Genomic DNA, 22338 nt, shown 5'->3' with positions numbered 1-22338 from the left:
TAGGGGTATGATGCTGCTTAGGCTTTTTTCCTTGCCTGCTTTCTGGCCAAATATGGCCGATATCTGTGTGCGTTTCATGCCCAAAATCTGACGACACGACTTAGTCAACAGCCTGAGTGTTGCACTCAGCTCGCTAGGATAAAGTTTTTCTCTTTTAAAAAAATCTAAACAAAAAGTGTTTGTATACCGAGGAGGGATAATTTTGGAAGTCTCTGCTTCAGGGCATAGAGAAACTTTATTCACCCATGCACAACATATAATTCAGCCTAAGTGACAGGCTCTGCTCTGGAGAAGCCCTAGACTGAGCTGGCTTACTGAGTCAATTACTGCTTATTCCCAAGGAGGAGGGGGGAGAGTGGGCTAGATGGAGTAGAGGTGGCTGCCAAAGAGGCATGTGGAAATTTACTTTGTGTCAGCCTGCATGACACAGTACCTCAACTGTGGATAAATGTAAATCTGCTAGTTCTTTTTCATAGGCACTAAAATGTACAATCTTCACCATTTCCAAAACGGGGGAAAAAATCAGGACTGCCTTAGAAAGCTACCTTATATTTTAATCAATCCTCTTTCAGAACAGTCATTTAGGGTAAATACCTGTACTGATCTACAGCCCAACTGTAATATTTACTATGGCCCAAATCCTGAATTCCTTATTTAGGCAAGACTCCTGCTAAAGTAAATGGGAATTTTGCCTGAGAAAGGACTGAGTAAAAATGGAGTAAGAATATCTGTGTTTGTTCCCTCGTTTTCTGCCTAAAGCACGAATTACTGTTCAAAAATAAAATAAATATCCTCCCTACCCAGCCAAAAGCCAACCCCTCATAAATTAATATTGAGAGAATCTCAACAAAACAAGAGTAATTTCCAGTGAAAGAATCTGGAAAAAGTCAAAAGAGAACATCTCAAAATAAATGAAGTACTTATTGCTGAAAAATGAGCTTAAATATATCTCAGCATACTCTAAAGCTCAGAATTTACTGCATCATTCATGCCTTCTCCAGTAAGTTTCTTATCTCTCACTTGGTATCACAACAAAGGATTCTACATATTCTGTATGAAATATAACAAGACTGTGATTTTTGCAGTAATAAACTCCACACATGCATGACAAATCCAAGCATGCAAAAAATGTTTAACATCCCAATTCACAGATACTTTGTGGACAAAATCCGATTATGAGTTATATGCCACAATAAATAGGGCTCAATGTTTCATAAAGCAATTTATAGATCATAAAAATGACAAAATGTACCTGTCAGACAGAATGCGGAGAGCAGATCTCTGTGCTGCCTGCTGGAAGAAAGGGCAGAGATGTTTATTTTATATTCTAACTTTAAAATTATGAGTGCAATCAACACTTAAAAAATGTGTTACACACATTTCTGTCACGTGTCCAAATTTTAAAATACTAGTAAAGTAGCAGAAAACATCTAGTAAAATGGACATTCCAGGCTAGTAAATGTAAGAAGACTTTGTTAAATACGCCATAAACCAGAGGACTGTCAAAGCAGTGCACAGTATCTGAGGTATGAACTACTCTATTTAGATGATTTTCTGTAGGTCTCTGAAAACCCTGCAAGGCTTGATTTTCTTCCCCCTCCTCCCCAATCCTACCCCCTTCTTTACCATTAGTCTCCTCCCATTCTTGCCACAGAAACAAACAACATATATTGGGTTCCTTTTGCGATGAAGCCTGTAGCTACAATTATAAATTTAGCAAAGACAGCCAGAGTGGCTGCAGGCTTTTCAAGAGTACTGCCATGATAATTTCCTGGCAACTTTTGACTACACTGTACAGGATTGACCTGTTGCAGTTCTGGTTCTCAATTCTTGCCTAAAGTACAAGTCCTTGAATGGGGTGGAAAAGCATGGTGCTTGTTATTATGTTAACGGATGGGTCTAGGAATAGAAATCAAAGCCTTTCAAATTCAATAGGACCCACAAGCCTATCCCTGAACTAGCTTGCCTCTTTATTATTATCATTTCCCCCACTAGAATCATTTCAAATGGCTTGACTCATGGCTTCAGTACAGTAACTAACTGCAAGCGAAGATAAAATCTAGAATGTTCTGATAATACACTTTAAGGCCTTGACTATAATATAATTGTATATGTTTTAGTTTGTGCCCTCTCTTTTAGGATTAGCGAGATGGCACAACAGAAGCACGTGATTAAGTAGTATTTAGAGTCAAGGGGCGGAGTGTTAAATATGAATTTTGCATTTGCGATTATCAGTTTAGTTTTGAAATAGTTCTCAGATTGATGTTTCGCTTTTGAGGCTGTTAGGGGTGGAGTGCCCTGGAGGCAGCATGCTCAGCATTTGGTGGGAAGGAAGTGACTTGTGCAGTTCATCAGAAACCACTCTAGCCAATCAAAAGCTGTGTTGTCAGGATGAAAAGGGAAACCCAGTAAGTGGCCTTGACATGCAGGGTATAAGCAGTGAGAACAATGGAGTGGATCCTTAGGGTTCAGGCAGGAGTACAAAGCTTCTTTTCCCATGGGAGAAAAGGATGGTTTCAGTCTTATTTTGTGGTGAGCTCTGGCTTGCTGCACTGTAACTTGACAGATCTAGACCAAATTTCTGCTCAGGGGCACAACCAACCTGGAATGGGGCACATCCTTGATTATTTGTATACAGGTAACTCTGCCTCAGTTGTCAGGGGACTTGTGCCCTCTGTCCCTGTGGCCTGCCTCTCAGCTACAGCTGATAACTTTCTTAGCATCTCACACACCTCGACAGACTACAACCTGAAAATATCATTCCAAACTATAACTCGGGTGGGGCTTACAAACTGGTCATCTACCTCTGCTCAACTTAGTTTACAAGACAACATCTAAACCTTCATTTCTGTGAGTGGGGAATTGCTAATCTACAATGGGTAATGCCTAGCATTATACGTTATCATCACTGGGTGGCATACTAACTGTGGAGAATTAGGTGACAGTGTCTTGGGCTATGATTCCCAGAACTCGTTGTCTGAAAGTCTCCACAGATATGTTTACCTCCACACCGTAATGGAGGCTGACACCCTCACTGCTGATGAGAGCCATCCTTCTGGTGGAGCGATCCTTAACACCTAGTGGCTATGTGAGTCTGGCTATGTAGGCTTCTTTCATACACAAAACTAGCCACAAATCTGTCATTTTACTGGAAAGCCATTCCCCTTTTCTGATCCCTTAAAAAGAGTCCAAAAATCTTGACCCCTGCATAACGATTTACTTGCCCTGATTATCATCAAGAAAGTACCATGAGGCTTCCTTTGGAGGAGATGGATGAGAAGAGAATGAAGGAAGGTTAAAGATTTGGCTCCAGTGGAAGCTAGAGTTTACGATAGGAATAAAGAAAGGACTATTCTTAGACCCTGTTGTTAGGAATAATTAGGAACAGGCATCTTGTGATTCATAGCCAGATCACTCACCTGTCTGGCACATAGAATAGTCCACACTTGCCTATATGTTTATACAACTACTAGCATAATGGGATCTCAATCCTGACTGGTGATTTGTGTTGCTGTAATAGAAATCCACTGGATGCTACTAGGATAGAAATAAGAATAAATATCCTTTAAGGGGAAAGCTAGAACAAGGAGCCCAATACTCAGGGCTTAAAGGCTGGATAAGGTAGCTTGGAGAGCATTACTGTAAGCTGCCACACAACCACAATTGGTCTCAGCATAGCGCAGATATTTTTATTACTCTCAAAAACTTGGATGACTAGCAAGTGACAGTCTATTAGAAAACATTCTAGAGGAACCGTGATGCTTATTCTTTTAAGATACTAAGGGTGGCGCCCTTTCTGAGCACCCCTAAAGGCATTCTAGGACCGGAGGGATGGAATAGGAGCTGGCTGTCCATCCTCTCCCTGCGTATTGGTAGTTCAACTTGTCCCAGGTATAGTGGCTTGTTCTAGATTGGGATGCTTTTGGGATTGGTGACAGGTACTCTGGTCAAATGACTTTGCCACCTTAGGAATATCAGGGAACCAGGATATGAGATGGAATTTTTGCTGGAGCGCTATCTGTCACCAGATGTTTTGTCAGTAGATGTGGAAACCAAGGAAACTCTATATCCCATGTCCCAAACACTAGGATTGTCTGGTCAGGATGAAAGTTACCTTCTTTGCCTAAACCTTTTGCAGGACCCAGGGAATGAATGGGAAGGGGTGGAATTCTGTATGTCAGTGGGCCTCTCAAGCTAAATTAAGAACATGCCCATGGTATAGGCTTGCAGTTTCTAGTACAAGAAACAGAATCTGAGGAATCTGATATTTTCTACTATCCACTATTGGAGATGTCCACTGGGAGTGCACTGTCTGAAAAGTCTTTGGGGTTAAGATCCACTTTCCTGGACACAGCTCCAGACATCTCAGCCAATCCACTCTGAGATCCTGCAAGATGGACTGCCTTGATGGACAACAGGCACTGTGCCTTCCAGTGTATTAGAATAGACACCACCAGAACAAGTCTCTCTCTTCTGGCACCTCGTTGCTGGACAAAACCTTTGCTGTGAGAAAAGGCTAAGCCTAAGGGCTAAGCCAGTTATCACTCTGATGGTCAGGAGGCACAGATGGGCATACTGGTTAGAGTGAAGTCATGCAGCCTCTTCAACCACTGCCATTATGGCTAAGAGGAGGAGATGGAGATGGGTCTCTGACCATTCTAAATGATACCTGTAGAGGGGGTAGAGAAGTGTCTAGTTTTGAGAGAGGAAAAGGGCTGGCTCCTTTCCCTTCAAGCCTAGACACAGGCTGAGCTCAGCAGAGATGGCTGAAGGATGTAGATAGGCTGGACAACGGGGCTCTTTATTCTATTGTTTATGATCTTATACTGTGCTCATCAAGGTGATATCTGAATGCCTCACATTTTCTGCTCCCTGAATGCACCTGCATCCAGTCCTCCAGGCTGGCCCTCGTGGACCCTACTGAGGTCAGCCCATCTGCCTGTTGCCAGCTTTGGAAAGGTGATCCCAAGTAGTGGCCCTTTCCAGGGCCGGCTCTGGGATTTTTACCGCCCCAAGCAAAAAAAATTGTGGCCACCCTCCCTTTTTTTATGCCCCTCTGCCCCCGGCCCCACTCCAACTCCACCCCTTCTGAACCCCTTCCCTAAATCCCCAGCCTCGCCTCTTCCCTCGGGCATGCCGCATTTCCCCCCCATTGCTTCCTGGGGGCCCCCCTGCGACCTCCCACCCTAGCTCACCTCCGCTCCACCTGCTCCCCTGGGTGCACCGCCGCTCCACTTCTCCCCCCTCCCTCTCAGGCGAGGGAGGGCAGAGAAGTGGAGCAGTGGTGCGTTCAGGGGAGCAGGCGGAGCGGAGGTGAACTAGGGTTGGGGGGAGGCGCAGGAAGTAACGGTGGGTAGAGGAACCGCTCCAGCTAATCTCCACTCCACCATTGCCGCATCCTCCGTGCGCCTGCTGCTCTGCTTCTCCTCCCTTCCTCCCAGCCTTGCTGAGCGAAACAACTGTATCATGTGTGGCAAACCTGGGAGGGAGGGGGGAGAAGCGGAGCGGAGGCGCGTTCAGGGGAGCAGGTGGAGCGGAGGTGAGCTAAGGTGGCGGGGGGTGCAGGAAGTAACAAGGGTTAGAGGAACCACTCCCCACTCCAGCTCACTTCCGCTCCACCACCGCCGCCTTGCCCGAGTGCCCTGCTGCTCGGCTTCTCCTCCCTCCCAGACTTACCGTGCAAAACAGCTGTTTTGCGTGCAGCAAGCCTGGGGAGGGGGAGCGGAGCGGCAGTGGCATGCTCAGGGGAGCAGGCAGAGGCGGAGCAGAGGCAAGCTAGGGCGGTGGGTGCACTTTTTCCCCATGCCCCAGAGTCAGCACCTACGATGGCCAGTGCCAGAACGCTGCCCCTAGAAATGTGTCGCCCCGAGCACCAGCTTGTTTTGCTGGTGCCTAGAGCCGGCCCTGGCCCTTTCTCAGGAACAGAATGAGTCCAGAAAGCAGGCAGGGTAGAAAGAACCAAAAAAAGGAGAGGACCGTTGCTGACCTGCAGGTTCCATATTCCTGTCTGAGCCTCTTTAAGGATGCTGCTGCCTCCATGCTGATCTGTGACCTGAGAATAACTCCCTCTGAGACTGAGAGGCAGAGAGAGACTTCAGAGTGCAGGGAAAATAAGGCATGGAAAGCTTCCTGTATTCCAGCAAGCGAGCAGTTGCAGACCATTTTAGATTGCTGGGGCCCCCTTTCATAGAAATAAATGTTTGCAATGACCATTTGAAAATATCTTTGAATACAATTATTGAAAATTTCAATTTGCTTTTCATTTGAAGCTTCTAACAAATTTTCCCCTCTCACCTGGGTCAAGCTGGTATGATGCAGAAGAAATTGTACAAAGCAAATCATTTGTTGCTTGACTGTACAACATTCTACCAATGAGTCTATAAGAACAGCTCTGTGATTTATCATGCTTCTAAATATGCCAGTATTATCTGCTTAATGATACAAGCAAAAGGGTAGCATTTAGTACCACCTATTGCCTGCTCCACTATTTTTAATAGTTTGATTTTGATTGTGCTATTTAATCTGCATTTCATTTTACATCGTTAACAACTTTACTGAGGACAACTCATCATCCATCAAGAAAGAAGATGAGAATATGTTAAATAATTCCTGGAAGTAAGTGATTGCATTGGTTAAAAGAATAAGGACTGAGAAACTAAAGTTTCTCACTGAGAGAATTTGAAGACCTTCATGATTTATCACTATAACAAAATACAGTGGGTGTTTTGGCTTAATATTCAAATTTTTCTGTTGATAAATAATTAAACAATAAATTATGGGCCAGACTCAGATACTCATACTTACAGCAAGTAAAATCTTACTCCTCTCATAGTCACAGAGTAAGGGACACAACATATATAGGGGTCTCAGCATTTGGCCCACTGAATTTAAACTTTACTGCTGGATAGGAAACAGCAAAGAAAAAAATCACTTTCGTGACTCATGTAAAGAAAGTTGAAAAAAACAGTACATTAGATGAATTACTCAGTTTCACTACTTCAACTGTCACAAATTACAAGGGCCAGGCCTGTTCTGCCACCTCCATCCCCTGCCTGAGTAGGTTATGGATACATTTAGGACAAAGTTTCATTGATCTGACTATAGTTTATTACTTATTCATGAAAGATTTTAACTGTACCCCAAGACTATGAGACAAAACAAGATTTCTGCCAGCAGTAATCATTTTCAGATTTTTATGCTCTGGAGATTGCATCTCTTCTCTTCATCCTTTATTGCAATGAGCTGGTGCTTGGAAACATAATCAGCAGATATCCAGGTTTCAGTGTGTATTAAATGAGCTACCAAAACTACTCAAAGTGCCACAAGTTGCAATCTGTTGTTGTAGGGAAATCAAAGAGGAAATTAAATGTCTTCATTGTAATTGGGACTGAGTAGCGAGCTAGTTCATTGTAATTGGCATGAAGCAGTGAGCAGAGCAAGTTGAATGGAGCTGTTGAGACAGACATCCTGGAGAGTTAAAGTGGGCCCAGAAATCTCTAATTTTTTTATTTACTGGGAACAGAGTTGCTACATAAATCACTGAGTTTGCAAGGATTTTTGGAAAACAGGCTAATTAAAGGTACTGAAAAATGTTCTGATGGGCTGTGAGTGTCTTTGAGACACAGAAGCCACACACTGAAGTGTACACACTTATGCCTAAAGCACACACTTTGGCACGTGAGATCCAGCTAGCATGTGGTTGGTATATGCAGTTACTCTGCTGTCAATTTTTACTCTCCTGAGGACTAGCTGCTGGCCATTAGTACAGTAGGCTAAATGTAGTGTGCCAAATTATGCTCTCTGTTACGCCAGTATAATTCCATAGACTTCATTAGAGTTGTACCACTGTAAGTGAGAAAAGAATTTGGTCCATTGCCTCCTTGAACTTTATTCAGTTAACATAATGGAAGTAACTGAACTTGGTATATTCCAGTTCAGCTTGTTTGTGTTCCTCTATTTATAGGTTACACCTCAGCCTAGTAATCAGAGAGGCTATGATCATAAGGACAATTATTTGGACTACAGAGTGTGTCTTTGCCCCGTTGCTTCAGGGCACTGATACACAGGAAGAACTACATGATAAGGCATTTGTTATTTAAGTTAGCATCTGTGGCAAAAGGAAGCAGACACAGATAATTATACCGCAACTTCTATTAAAAGCTGTCAAACCTGATATGAGGTTAACTGCATTCCAGCATTATTAGAATATACAGAAGCTTGGGAGTCACATCAGATCAAATGTCCTTACATGAGGTCTATCAATCAGACTTTACCTTTTTTGCACTGTCTGTATTTAGGCAGTGGGCGGGCTTTCGTCTTTCTTTAATTTTCTCTCTTTTTATTTTTAAGATCAGAAGCACATTTTTTCTGATCTATAAGGCCAGAAGGGTCAACTGTGACCATCTACTCTGACCTCCTGTATAACACAGACCACATGCTTCCCTGATTTAATTCCTGCTTCTAGTTCAATAACTGTGGCTGAAATAGAGCATATCTTTTAGAAAAACATTCAATCTTGATTTTAAAATGATCAGTCATGCAGAATCCACCATAACTCTTGATAAATTGCCCCAAATGTTTAATTACCCTCACTGTTAAAAATTTGCACATTGTTTCTAGTCCAAATTTGTCTAGCTTCAGTTTCCAGCCATTGGAAGTTACACCTTTGTCTGCTAGACTCAGAAGCCATATTTTATCACATTTCTGATCCCCATGTAGCTACTTACAGACTGTGATTAAGCCACCCCTTAAACTTCTTTTTGATAAACTACATATCTCTTAAGTCTATCACCAGAAGGCATGTTTTCCAATCCTTTAATCATTCTCAAGCTCTTCTCTGAACCCTCTCCAGTTTATCAATATCCTTCTTGAAGTGTGGATATGTGGACTGGGCATACTATTCCAGCAGTGATCACACCAGAACAAAATACAGAGGTTGTCATAAACAGATAAGTAAGCGTTAATAGAACAAAAGTGCTTCATATTTCTTTGACTGGAAAGGGTTAACAAGAACAGTGAGCCTGGCTGTCACCTGACCAGAGGACCAATCAGGGGGCAGGATACTTTCAAATCTTGAAGGGGGAAGTTTTGTGCTGTGCTGTTAGATTTTGGTTGTTGTTCACTCTGGGGGCTCAGAGGGACCGGACGTGCAACCAAGTTTCTCTCCAATACAGGCTCTTATAACTTCAGAATAGTGAGTACTATGTAGATAAAGTGAGTCAGGCTTATGGTTGTTTTCTTTATTTGCAAATGTGTATTTGGTTGGAAGGAGTTCAAATTTGTATTTTGCTGAAAGGATTTTAATTTGTACTTGAATACTTAGGCTGGGAGGGTATTCCCAGTGTCTATAGCTGAAAGACCCTGTACCTATTCCATTTTAAATTTACAAAGATAATTTTTACTGTTTTTCTTTCTTTAATTAAAAGCTTTTCTTGTTTAAGAACCTGATTGTTTTTTTTTATTGTGGTGTGAGACCCCAGGGGACGGGGTCTGGATTCACCAGGGAATTGGTGGGGCGAAAGGAGGGAAGGGGGAGAGAGAGGCTAATTTCTCTCTGTGTTAGGATTACTGTCTCTCTCAGGAAGAATCTGGGAGGGGAAGAGAGAAGGAGGGGGGAAGGTGAATTTTCTTCTCTGTTTTTAGATTCAAGGAGTTTGAATCACAGTGATCTTCCAGGGTAACCCAGGGAGGGGAAGCCTGGGAGAGGTAACGGTGAGGGAAAGGGTTTACTATCCTTGTGTTAAGATCCAGAGAGTCTGGGTCTTGGGGGTCCCCAGGCAAGGTTTTGGGGGGACTAGAGTGTACCAAGCACTGGAATTCCTGGTTGGTGGCAGCGCTACAGGTTCTAAGCTGGTAACTGAGCTTAGAGAAATTCATGCTGGTACCCCATCTTTTGAACGCTAAGGTTCAGAGTGGGGAATTATACCATGACATGGTGTGCAACGTCTGGGATAGATAGATAGAAGTCAAAAAGCCAGTGAGGTTTTTATTTCTCTCCCTGCTAGCTATCTGCAGGCAGATTGAGAGGTTTGGGTTTAGGAGCAAAAGCCAGTAGGATTTTTTCTTTCTCTTTCCCTGCTAGCTGTGTGTAAAGCAGGCTAAAGGAGATTGTTTTTAAAAGCAAAGGTCTGCAAGTGTTTTTGGTCTCTCCCTTCTGAGTACTCTGAAGGCAGAGGCATTAGGGATTAACAAGGGTCTTTTGTTAAACAAAGGGACTCCAGTTATGAGTCACCATACACCAGGAAAACACATTTGTAAATGAATGTTTTTTTTTCTTTTTAACTCTGTTGGGAATAGCTAGGTAGAAGGAGTTTAAAAAAAAAAGACTGTTGCTAAGCAACCCGAAGAAGGCAACAGAGGAGCAGCATTTCAGGCAGTAAACAGCAGAGGGCGCCCCAACACAAGGAAGCCAGAAGTATGAGTTCCAAGGAAGGGCAAAAGTGGATGCAGAGGCACAAATCAAAAACACAGACCACAAGTGAGACATGGAAAAGAAACAAAAAGAACTAGAAATAAAACAAAAAGAGACAGAACTGAGAGAAAAAGAGATGGAGCTGAGAGAAAGAGAAAAAGAGGCTGCCCACAGGGGAGAGAGCTGGAGATAAGGAAAAAAGAGAGGGAAGAGAGGGAAAGAGAGAGGGAAGAGAGGGAAAGAGAGAGAAAGCATGAACTGGAATTAGCGCAGGCTAAGCAGAGTAACACAGCCAACCCTAACAGCCCTTCGCCAGTTGTTCCACATCCCAGGAAATTTCCCACCTACAAGGCAGGTGATGACACTGAGGCCTTCCTAGAAAATTTTGAAAGGACCTGCCATGGGTACAGCATCTCTGAAGACCAGCACATGACAAAGCTGAGGCCACTTCTCAGTGGACCCCTAGCAGAGGTGGCGGCTGAAATGCCTAAGGAGAACATGAACGATTATAAACTTTTTCAAACCAAGGCCAGAATCAGAATGGGGCTAACACCTGAGCATGCCCGTCGGAGGTTCAGAGCCCTAAGGTGGAAACCAGATGTGTCATTCACCCGACATGCCTACCACATTGGAAAGAATTATAATGCCTGGATATCAGGAGCCAGTGTTAAATCTCTGGATGACATGCACCTCCTAATACAATTGGAGCAGTTCTTAGAGGGTGTTCCAGAGGAAATAGAAAGGTACATCCTAGATGGGAAGCCCAAAACTGTCATGAGGCGGGGGAGATTGGAGCCAGATGGGTGGAAGTGGCAGAAAAAAAAAAGAGCTACTATCAAGGGGAGCGAATACCACAGGGGGCACAGCGACAATAAACCCTATCACCGAGGGCAACCCAGGACCCCACCTACAACCCAAGGAAAGCCGCCGACTCCCTATTCTCTCACCTCACCAATCTCCAGTAACCCACCTCGACCCAGTGACCAGTCAGCTGGGCAATGCTTCAAGTGTAATGAACTGGGACATATAAAGGCCAACTGCCCCAAGAACCCCAACCGAGTGCAGTTCATTACAACACCATCACACCAAAGATCCCCAGGCCCAGATGCCTCTCAAATACCCTTGGAGCGAAGGGAAATTTTGAGAGTGGGCGGAAAGAAGGTTGTCACATGGAGAGACACAGGGGCACAAGTGTCAGCTATCCACCAATCCTTGTTGGACCCCAAATTCATTAACTCAAAGGCCCAAGTGACAATTTACCCCTTCATGTCACAGGTGGTAAACTTGCCTACAGCTAAACTGCCTGTCCAGTACAAAGGCTGGTCAGGAATGTGGACTTTTGCAGTCTATAACAATTATCAGATCCCCATGCTACTGGGGGAAAACTTGGCCAACCAGGTAAAGTGGGCCAAGAGGGTGGGAATGGTTACACACTGCCAAGCCAGGCAAGCTTCCAGACCCATCCCTGTTCCTGAACTGTCCAGAGAGGCCCCGTCTCTGTTAGCAGAGACCCAGACAGAGGTAGTGGACTTGGATCCCCTGCTAACGACTGCAACAGCCACAGTACTTCCAGTCTCAGACCCGGACCTGGAAACGCAACCAGCACCAGAACCGTTGCCAGCACTGATGCCAGCGCTTGCAAACGCATCTTCAACCCCAACGCCAGAGGGCGCCAGCGAGCCTGAACTGGCAGAAGCAGCAGACAACCATATCCAAAAGGCTCAACCGGAGCCTGAAATACCACCTGGTGCACCAGCGGAGAGTGGTTCACCAGCCACGAAAACAACCCCAGCACCTGCATCGCTTCCCGAAGGACTAAGCCCGAGTCCACAGTCTAAGGAAAAACTGGTGTCTCCAGCCTCCAGGAAACAGTTCCAGACTGAGCAGGAAGCAGATGACAGCCTTCAGAAAGCTTCGGCGGCGGCATGGAGCACCCCACCGCCTCTCAGCTCTTCTAACTGATCTCGGTTTGTTATAAAACAAGGGCTTTTATATAAGGAGACTCTTTCTGGTGGACACCAGGAAGACTGGCATCCACAAAACAGTTGGTGGTTCCAACTAGGTACTGGGGGAAGCTTTTAAGCTTAGACCATGATCATCCCAGTGGCCATGCTGGGGTGAACAGAACCGAAGACAGGTTGGGGAAGTCCTTCCACTGGGAGGGAATGGGCAAGGATGTTGCCAAGTATGTCCAGTCTTGTGAGGTGTGCCAAAAAGTGGAAAAGCCCCAAGGCCAGGTCAAGGCCCCTCTCCAACCACTCCCCATAATAGAGGTCCTATTTCAGCGAGTAGCTGTGGATATTCTGGGTCCTTTCCCAAAAAAGATCCCCAGAGGAAAGCAGTACATATTGACTTTCGTGGACTTTGCTACCCGATGGCCGGAAGCAGTAGCTCTAGGCAACACTAGGGCTAAAACTGTGTGCCAGGCCCTAATAGACATTTTTGCCAGGGTAGGTTGGCCCTCCAACATCCTTACGGATTCAGGGACTAATTTCCTGGCCGAGACCATAAAAGAACTGTGGGAGACTCATGGGGTGAATCACTTAGTTGCCACCCCGTACCACCATGAAACTAATGGCCTGGTAAAAAGGTCTAATGGAACTTTGGGGGCCATGATAAGTAAATTCATGAATGAACACTCCAATGACTGGGACCTAGTGTTGCAGCAGTTGCTCTTTGCCTACGGGCTGTACTACATCCCAGTTTAGGGTTTTCACTGTTTGAGCTTGTGTATGGCCAGGAGGTTAAAGGGCCATTACAGTTGGTGAAGCAGCAATGGGAGGGGTTTACACCCTCTCCTGGAACTAACATTCTGGACTTTGTAAGCAACCTACAAAACACCCTCCGACACTCTTTAGCCCTCGCTAAAGAAAACCTAAAGGATGCTCAAAAAGAGCAAAAGGCCTGGTATGATAGACATACCAGAGAGCGTTCCTTCAAGGTAGGAGACCAGGTTATGGTCTTGAAGGTGCAACAGGCCCATAAAATGGAAGCATCATGGGAAGGGCCATTCACGGTCCAAGAGCGCCTGGGAGCTGTTAACTACCTCATAGCATTTCCCAATTCCCCCCTAAAGCCCAGAGTGTACCACGTTAATTCTCTCAAGCCCTTTTATTACAGAGACTTGCAGGATTGTCAGTTTACAGCTCAGGAAGGAGATGATGCTGAGTGGCCTGACGGTGTCTACAATGAAGGGAAAAGTGACTGTGGCGTGGAAGAGGTGAACCTCTCCATAACCCGGGAACGTCTGCAGTGGCAACAGATCAAGAAGTTGATGCACTCTTCCGTGAAAGTTTCCCAGAATCAACTGGTTAAAAATTGTCCTTGCAATGTGAAGAATTTTGTAGTTGTACATAATTAGTAGCATATGTAAGGGTGCATGTGTTTATTAATCTGTTTATTCTAGAGTTCTAGGGAGAAATCACTGCCGGTGTGGTTCCACACTGTCAGCGATTTGGGGGGCGTGTCATAAACAGATAAGTAAGAGTTAATAGAACAAAAGTGCTTCATATCTCTTTGATTGGAAAGGGTTAACAAGAACAGTGAGCCTGGCTGTCATCTGACCAGAGGACCAATCAGGGGGCAGGATACTTTCAAATCTTGAGGGAGGGAAGTTTTGTGTGTGCTGTTAGATTTTGGTTGTTGTTCACTCTGGGGGCTCAAATGGATCAGACGTGCAACCAGGTTTCTCTTCAATCTCTCCGATACAGGCTCTTATAACTTCAGAATAGTGAGTACTAGGTAGATAAAGCGAGTTAGGCTTATGGTTGTTTTCTTTATTTGCAAATGTGTATTTGGTTGGAAGGAGTTCAAATTTGTATTTTGCTGAAAGGATTTTAATTTGTACTTGAATACTTAGGCTGGGAGGGTATTCCCAGTGTCTATAGCTGAAAGACCCTGTACCTATTCCATTTTAAATTTACAAAGATAATTTTTACTGTTTTTCTTTCTTTAATTAAAAGTTTTTCTTGTTTAAGAACCTGATTGTTTTTTTTTTTTATTGTGGTGTGAAACCCCAGGGGACGGGGTCTGGATTCACCAGGGAATTGGTGGGGAGAAAGGAGGGAAGGGGGAGAGAAAGGTTAAATTTCTCTCTGTGTTAGGATTACTGTCTCTCTCAGGGAGTCTGGGAGAGGGAGACAGAAGGAGGGGGAAAGGTGAATTTTCCTCTCTGTTTTAAGATTCAAGGAGTTTGAATCACAGTGATCTTCCAGGGTAACTAACCCAGGGAGGGGAAGCCTGGGAGAGGCAACAGTGAGGGAAAGGGTTTACTTTCCTTGTGTTAAGATCCAGAGGGTCTGGGACTTGGGGGTCCCCGGGCAAGGTTTTGGGGGGACCAGAGTGTACCAGGCACTGGAATTTCTGGTTGGTGGCAGTGCTACAAGTACTAAGCTGGTAATTGAGCTTAGAGGAATTCATGCTGGTACCCCATCTTTCGGATGCTAAGGTTCAGAGTGGGGATTATACTACGACAGAGGTAATACAACCTTCCTACTCCTACTTGATATTCCTCTGTTTATATAACCAAGAATTGCATTATTCCTTTTGGCCCAGGACTGCACTGGGAGTTCATGTTCAGCAGATTTACTGTATATTATTTCAACACACTTTATCTTGCTATATTCTTGGCTCTTAATGTTATTCTGAGATTATTTTCCAATCTGTTTTTTCTAAGAGTTTCAAAAATAATTTGTAGACTATATAGTTTGAGTGTTTCTTCTGTAAATCTGCAATAGCTATGTGTTGGTGGTGGTTTCATTATCCAGTCAATATTATTTAAGGTTCACAAGCTAAAAAGTTACTCAATTTTCTAATTTTGTGTTGTCCCCACTAGAACCACATTTCAAGAAATCATAAAAATCTTTCTTAATTTTGTGATTTTTTGGGGGGAGTGGGAGGCTTTCAACTCCCAAATATTTGTTTGCCACCTTGGGCTTTTTAATCAGTATATTTCTGGAGTTTGTTGTTCATTTTCTCCTTCATTGTCTCTTAATCCTTCTTCATCTTAAGGGACAGTGTAGTCTAGAGATGTGAGTCTGAATTAAGAATTAAAAGATCTGGGTTCTAATCCAGACTGTCTCATCATGTGGCGTTGAACAAGTCACTTAATCTGTCTGTTTTAGTTTCCTCGTCAATATCATAGAGATGATGATGATGATGATAATAGCTAAGTACCTCTCAGGGGTATTGTGATAACTAGTTAATATTTGTAATGCCAAATTTGCTGCATACATATTATTAGCCATTTAGCAAAGTTTATATACTGGCAAATGTTGATTTTTCTATTTTTCTGTTCTGCCTTTAGAACTCCATAAAGATCCATGGCCAAATTCTTTGTATATACATGTAGCATTCCAACTGACACAAGTTAATTTTGCTCCTACTTGTCTACGTCAAAAAATATTAAAGTTTGTTCTATCTTATATTAATAAAATTACTAATGCTTGGTGACACTGGGGAAAATTCTCTATCAGTTCAGGGAAGTAGCAATTACCTTGCAAAAAGAAAAAGTCTTCTTTCAAAGGAGGATTCTCTTAATCCAAGACAAAAAAAAAAAAATTAATGAACATGGCACTGAAATTGTGAACATGTCAGGGGAAACTATCCCAAACTTCAACAGAATGTCATAGTTTTACACAAATCATTAGCAAACCTGAGAATTTAAGTTAAAGCTGGACTATTCCAAAAAGCCAAACACATGAAAATATGGACATGCAGATCTAGATACCCCAAGTATTCTTAACTTTGTCCCTGCCCACTGCCATCACTGTTCGTGATATTTTGTAAGCATCAAAGTATTTTTTTTGGTCACTGCCCAAACTGTCAGGAGGCAAGAGAGAAGACAAGAGATGAAATCCTGGCTTCACTGAAGTCAACTGCAAAACTTCCATTGACCTCAGTGGGTGCACGATTTCACCCAAGGTCCTTGCCCTGGAGAGTTTACAATAGAGGTTCTCAAACTTCTTTTGATGATCTGGCAGGTGGACCCTTCTCCAGGTCCCTTTGCAATGTCCTAAAGCAGTTGCTACTGTGACTCCTTTCATCCATCATTTCTGTTTGTTCTTTTTCTTGTCTTTTCTCTTTGCCTTGTCTTTTTTCTTTCATATTCTGTTTGCTCTTTGACATATATTTAGCTGACTCTGTCCCTGTTCCCTGCTGTCAACCCTTCTGGTACCTCTGATCTTCTTCCTCCTTAGACTTCCACTCGTGCTGAGGAGGGGCATCCTGGTACCACACCAAGTCTGAGTTAAATACATAGGAGCAGAGATGCGTAGCTTGGCTGCACCTGGAGCCTTTCCCCTTGTATATGTAGGCTGCTCCCACAGATAGCTCCTGTAGAGAGATACTGGGGGCAGGGGAGAGAAGGAAGACGGATGGCTTTCAAGGAGCTGCCTGCTATGTTATCTGCAGACATGGCAGCACTTTTGCAGTGAGCAGGAGGGGCAGATCTGGGGTTCTGCAGCTTTCCTCAGCAACACTCATCTTCTTTGCCTCACGCCTCTTCCTGACTAATCTGTTGCCTCTGGAGGTAGAGCTCACTCCTCCAGCACAGGAAACACTGACTTACATTAAGTAAACATAGACAGATAAGGGATGGTAGATGGAATGTAGCAGCATGCAAGCAATTGAGTGGTGGAGTTAGCTCATGCCTTGTGAGCACCATAATTTTTTTTAAAGTTATTTAATTATAATGATTTATTATTGCTTGTTAACAGTTCTTTGGCAGGAGAACTAGTATTTATGGTCTTCATAGAAGAAGTGTGTTGTAAGGAAGTGAGCAGAGGATGGAAGCATGACATGGGTTTCATGTATAGATGTTCACATGGAAGAAGGAATGGAAATGAAGGGGGAGAAGGACATGGGAGGCAGCGGTTGATTGCACAGTTTTAGTGGAGATGACAGTGAAATGGGAGGTGCGGGGGCTAATTTGTGAAGGGCTTTGATTTAAATTTGACATGGAAAGCAAGGGAAAACAAGTGAAAGGGTTTAGTGTTTGATCCAAAGCCTTTTAAAGTCAGCAGGAGTTGTTCAAGTGACTTCATTGGCTTTTGGATCAGACCTTTAGTAACTGGGGCTGGACGTGGTCAGATAGCAGGAAATATAGATAATATCAGTGGAAGAGTTTTTGGTATACTGAACAAGACAAGGCCAGGTTTTAGGAAGCCAGAGATGAGGAGGTTGCAGTAGTCAAGGTGAGAAATTCTCAGGCTTGGACAATAGTTGTGATGGTGGGAATAGACAGAATTTCAAGAAGTTGTAAAGAAACAACTTTATTTAGCAGCATCAGTATAGAGAGCAAAGAAAGATGTGTTTATATTACCTTACTTTATAGTCTATTTTTGCTACTAGAGAAGAACCCAAATCAGAACACGATCTATTGTGAACCTCACCAAACTTTGGGGAAGTTTGTGATTTAGGTCAATGTTTAATTTATATCACTGTGAGTCATAGCAACAGTATTCAGATTTAGAGCTTGATCCTGCCTTCCATACACTGAATCTGAATCTGTAAGACAGGCCCTGACGTAAGCGAAGTTTGGCAGGATCAGACTGCCCTCTTATGTTATCTTCTCTGTCAGTTTCAGTGAGGCAGTCTTGGTCTTCTTGTCATTCCTTGCTAAAGTGCAAATGTAGCTGTCACAAAGCTTTTAAAATCAGTACAGGCAAACCATAGCATTGCTGAAAATTGGCTCCACTGACTAACTTAAATCTTGTTCCAGATTTTAGTTTGGTTTGATGCCAAAAGGATCATTCCTTTAATATGCAGATAATAATGGACTTACCTGGGTAAGTGAAGTTCATATTAATAATGAGGATGATTTTTTCCAATCAAGAAATATAGTCACATTATTTACAGAACAGAGGAATGAGCAAACCATTCCAGATTAAGGAAGGGCTTCACCCATCCCTCAAACCAAACATTTTTTATTTTCATTTTTGCTCATCTCTGCTCTTCTTGGTTCAGGTCAGGACCAGAAGCCAAAGTGCCAAAATACCATGAGATAAGTTTCTTGTACTATGCAGAATGATCATGAACAGATTGTTCTCAAAGGAAAGGTATTTTTTTACAAGTTTCCCAGAACATCTTGGAGCTTAGTTTGAAAAAGATAGGTTTTGATTAAGCTTTTGGACTTTTTTTTAACAAATCCTACCTGCATTGAAGTAAACGGCAAAACTCCCATTAATATTGGTTGTTCAGAATCAGACCCTAAACCTCCAAACACTTTGAAGATTGTCCATCATTTGTTTCCAAACCTTAAACCCAGGTTTGATGTTGAAAAGATGTTTGCTTTGTGGTTTTTTTAGGTCTGACTATTCTCAGCTCTCTGCTCATTGTCATTCCTGAGTAGGCACCAAGTACAGCACCAACGAAGAGGTGGGTACTATGACCAGATGTATGTACATTCTCAGGCCATGGCATATGCAAATGCAATTAGCATCCTGTTATGCAAGATACCTGACTAAAAATAATTCTGACGACTAACAGATTGCATGGCCCTGTTCCTAATGGATCTATTTTCTCTTTACGCACCTGGCTCTTCTCTGTGATTGGCTGATATTAGACTTCATAAAGCCCCATAATATCATCTAAGATCTTATGGTCAAAAAGCAGGTAGCCATTTTGCTCCCAGTTTTGGAACTAATTACAGATTGAAATAAGTAACTGTTTCAAATTACCTGGGTCTTTTATATTCAGATGTCGAGGCTGTATTTACTTGGATTTATTTAGCTTTGTTAAAAATGATCCAACTTTGGAGAAGTTTATGTGCATGGTCTTTCTTTTCATTACAGATTTAAACTTTGTATTGATTGTGAGTGCATGTCCAGAAATGCAAGACATAGTATTGTCTGATAACGTAGGTTGTAGTAAAACATATTCACTAAGCACAACTTGAGGACTTCTAAAAACACATTATTTTCTGCTGGGGGATATATAGTTGTATTGATAGTGATTGAGTGACTGGACTAATGTACTATTGCTTCATTCACAAGGATGGGAAAGAGCTGCTAGTTTTCAACTAGTATCTAAATTCCTCTGGTACTGAGAATCCTGACAGCAGCTTATTCATTTTGGATTATATTAAAGCTAAGCATCAATAGCGTTTAATGCTATATTTTAGATGGAAGGAAACTTACATATGTATTAGTCTAATAGCGTGATCCTGCAGTGTTTGTCTATCAGTGCCTGAAGAAGTCAGCTATTTACAGGTAAAAGCTGCTCTAATTTTTCCTTTTGTGTAACTTACACAGACAAAATGAATGTATTAAGCAGTGTTTGAGATAATTATTCATTGATTTCCTATGTACCCTGTATATAGCTCTTTAATCTTCATAACATATTTACCTGCTCTTGTTAAGAGATGTCCATATCTTTATTAATCAAAGTATTAAAACTCAGTTCTTTTCTTCAAGTACACCAGGAGTTTGAGCATGGAGCCACGTTTCTCAGACCAAGTTTTGATTGCTTCTTCAACTTCTGTTTATACAATTCTACAAAATTTTGGCAGGAATCAAGAGCACATACCAGGGTGTTGGCTTTTATGAATCCCTTGGGATGTGAAAGTCAAGCTGACTGGTTGAACTTTGGTTACATATTCCAGACAAACACAATGACTCTATTTATTCAGACTTGGCAGCCTGAATGTAGATTGACTCTGTGGGTAATAAATTTTCACAGCCACAAAACTTCAGCGGCAACCAACCTGATCCTGAGAAGAAAAATGCATTCAAGGAAACAGACTTGGGTTGCAAAAATATGTTAGATTATTATTCCATGTATGTATAGCAGTCAGTTAATTTATTTGGATATTGATTGACATGAATTGCAGAAGTAAATTCAGAGTATTTTTTTCCCTTAAAGGCTCTTCTTTCTGTTCGGAAATTTTCATATTGTAAAAGGACAAAGAAGAAAAAATGAATTGTTCACATTATAATTGGCAATCTCCTTTTAATATTACACCCAAGACTGATTTAAGTTATCCAGTGACCTCTACAATGAAGAGCAGAGTATTCTAATGGGAACGTTTCATGTGCCATTCCACACTTCAGGGAACCAAGAGGCAATAACCACCACAGTTCAGTACTCTGAACAATCTTAGGTACAGTTTTGACATCTTCATGCTACAAAGCATCAGACACTTTCTGAGATGATGACAAAATTATTACTCTATGCATTATAAATCAAAAGTGGCTCTTTAACTTGTAGATTTATGTTAACGACCGAGCTATCTGTTAATTGTGTGCTCTTTAGATATTGATTGAGGATTAAAAGGTAAATTTTCTTCAATGTGTGTGAAATAAAATATGTCAACTGGAAATTTTCCTTCTACATATCAGTTCCTATGATCACTGCCTGTAAAATTAAAATGATCAGTTTAAATGGATAAACTATGCTCATTAAAGGAGGAAAATACATTTATGTAATTAAAATTGACTGTCTAATATGTGTGGATAATGTAATTACTGTAGGCTCGCTTACACACACACACTCAATTCAATGCCATCTTCTTTTGCCTCTCCATAGCTCCCAAGTCTTGTAACCCCTGAAACACAGTCCTCATTCAACAAGGCCTTGGTCACTCTACTGAAGCTCTTATTCACGTATCCATTGCCCACCTTGACTTCTGTATCCCCATCATTCACGTTCTCTTGCTTTGTCACAGTTCTCCAAACATCAGTGTTGACATGTATCAGCTCCTCTCCTCACCTGTATAACCTCAGCATTTTTCATTGGCTTCTTGGATATTTCAAAATCAAATACAAAATCTCCCTCCAAATTTTGAATTCTTGTTAAAAAAATCTTTTCACAATTTAAGTAATGGCAAAAAAAGCTCTCCAGTTCTTGTATTTCCCCTCAATTAACTGAATAGTTATAATTATTCTGAGGGATAAGAGCAATTAGTTATATAAAAAACTGAAATTCATTTACATATTTTTCTTGATCCCTATTCCTTCCCGTTCCTCTGACTCAAATCTGAGATTAATGGGCAAGGTAACAGTCATGGAATAGGAAGTAAAATAGGCTTCTGGGTGTAAGCATGGTAAACAGCAAGGGATAAATATCAGCTCCATTGGTGTGGAACCACGCCATGAAGTTCAGATGGAGAAAGGTAGTTGTAAATTGTGAATGTGGCGGGAGAGTGATTACTCCCATTTAGGCACATCTCTTGCTAATCAGATGAACATTTACTACTTTTCTCATCAACAACGGAAATTACTAAGGATTATTTGTATTATGGTAGTGCCTCAAGGCCCCCTCAGAGCTCAGGGTCCCATATTGCTAGGCACTGTGTAAATACACTACAAAAAAGAGCCTATTTCCGCAGGATCTTATGATCTAAGTATAGAAGATGGTCAATCCATGGGAATAAAGAAGTGTGATTATTTCCATTTTGCAGATGAGGAACTAAGATACAGAGAGATTCAGCAACTTGCTCAAGATCATTCAGACAGTCTTTGGTAAAGCCAGGAAGTGAACTCAGTCTCCTCAGTTTCAGACCAGTGTCTTAACCACAAGACCAAATCGCCACTGGGAATAGTTTTAGGAAATCAGTTGTTCATAACATATACATTGATTTAGCTGAAAGCATTCAAAATAGGGGACTAACTCCTCAGCCCTGCTTCAGTTGATTTATACTTGTTTGGTGGCACAAAGCAGCCATAATGCTGTCTTACCTATCTAATGGCAGAGAAATTCTTGGGTGGCAAAGAACCACCATAGACGGTACTTCTCCTGACCCAATATAGAATATATATCCAGGAGAATGGGACAAGGTCAAGGAACTTCTACACTTCCACACCTGTGCAATGTTCCTCCATTCCTGAATGGCCCCTGGAGGCCATAGGGAGATGATAGAAGTCAGAACACCCTTGAAGATGCTCTAATTTACACTGAGGAACACCGTAGTTCCTGGCCACCCTGGGACT

The 22338-nt window shown here is 42.3% G+C and overlaps 1 protein-coding gene across 1 annotated transcript in view; it reads right to left on the bottom strand.

Moving 5' to 3' along the window:
* The window catches only part of AFF3 (AF4/FMR2 family member 3), a 525087-nt gene that overhangs the window by 96897 nt on the left and 405852 nt on the right, over positions 1–22338 (bottom strand). The window contains exon 9 of the mRNA XM_030570361.1: positions 1244–1293. Coding sequence (XP_030426221.1) covers positions 1244–1293 — 50 coding nt within the window. The remainder of the gene's footprint in view (positions 1–1243; positions 1294–22338) is intronic.

Source organism: Gopherus evgoodei, chromosome 1 (genome assembly GCF_007399415.2).
Source record: "Gopherus evgoodei ecotype Sinaloan lineage chromosome 1, rGopEvg1_v1.p, whole genome shotgun sequence".
NCBI lineage: Eukaryota > Metazoa > Chordata > Testudines > Testudinidae > Gopherus > Gopherus evgoodei.
This window is presented reverse-complemented; position numbering and strand designations above follow the sequence as displayed.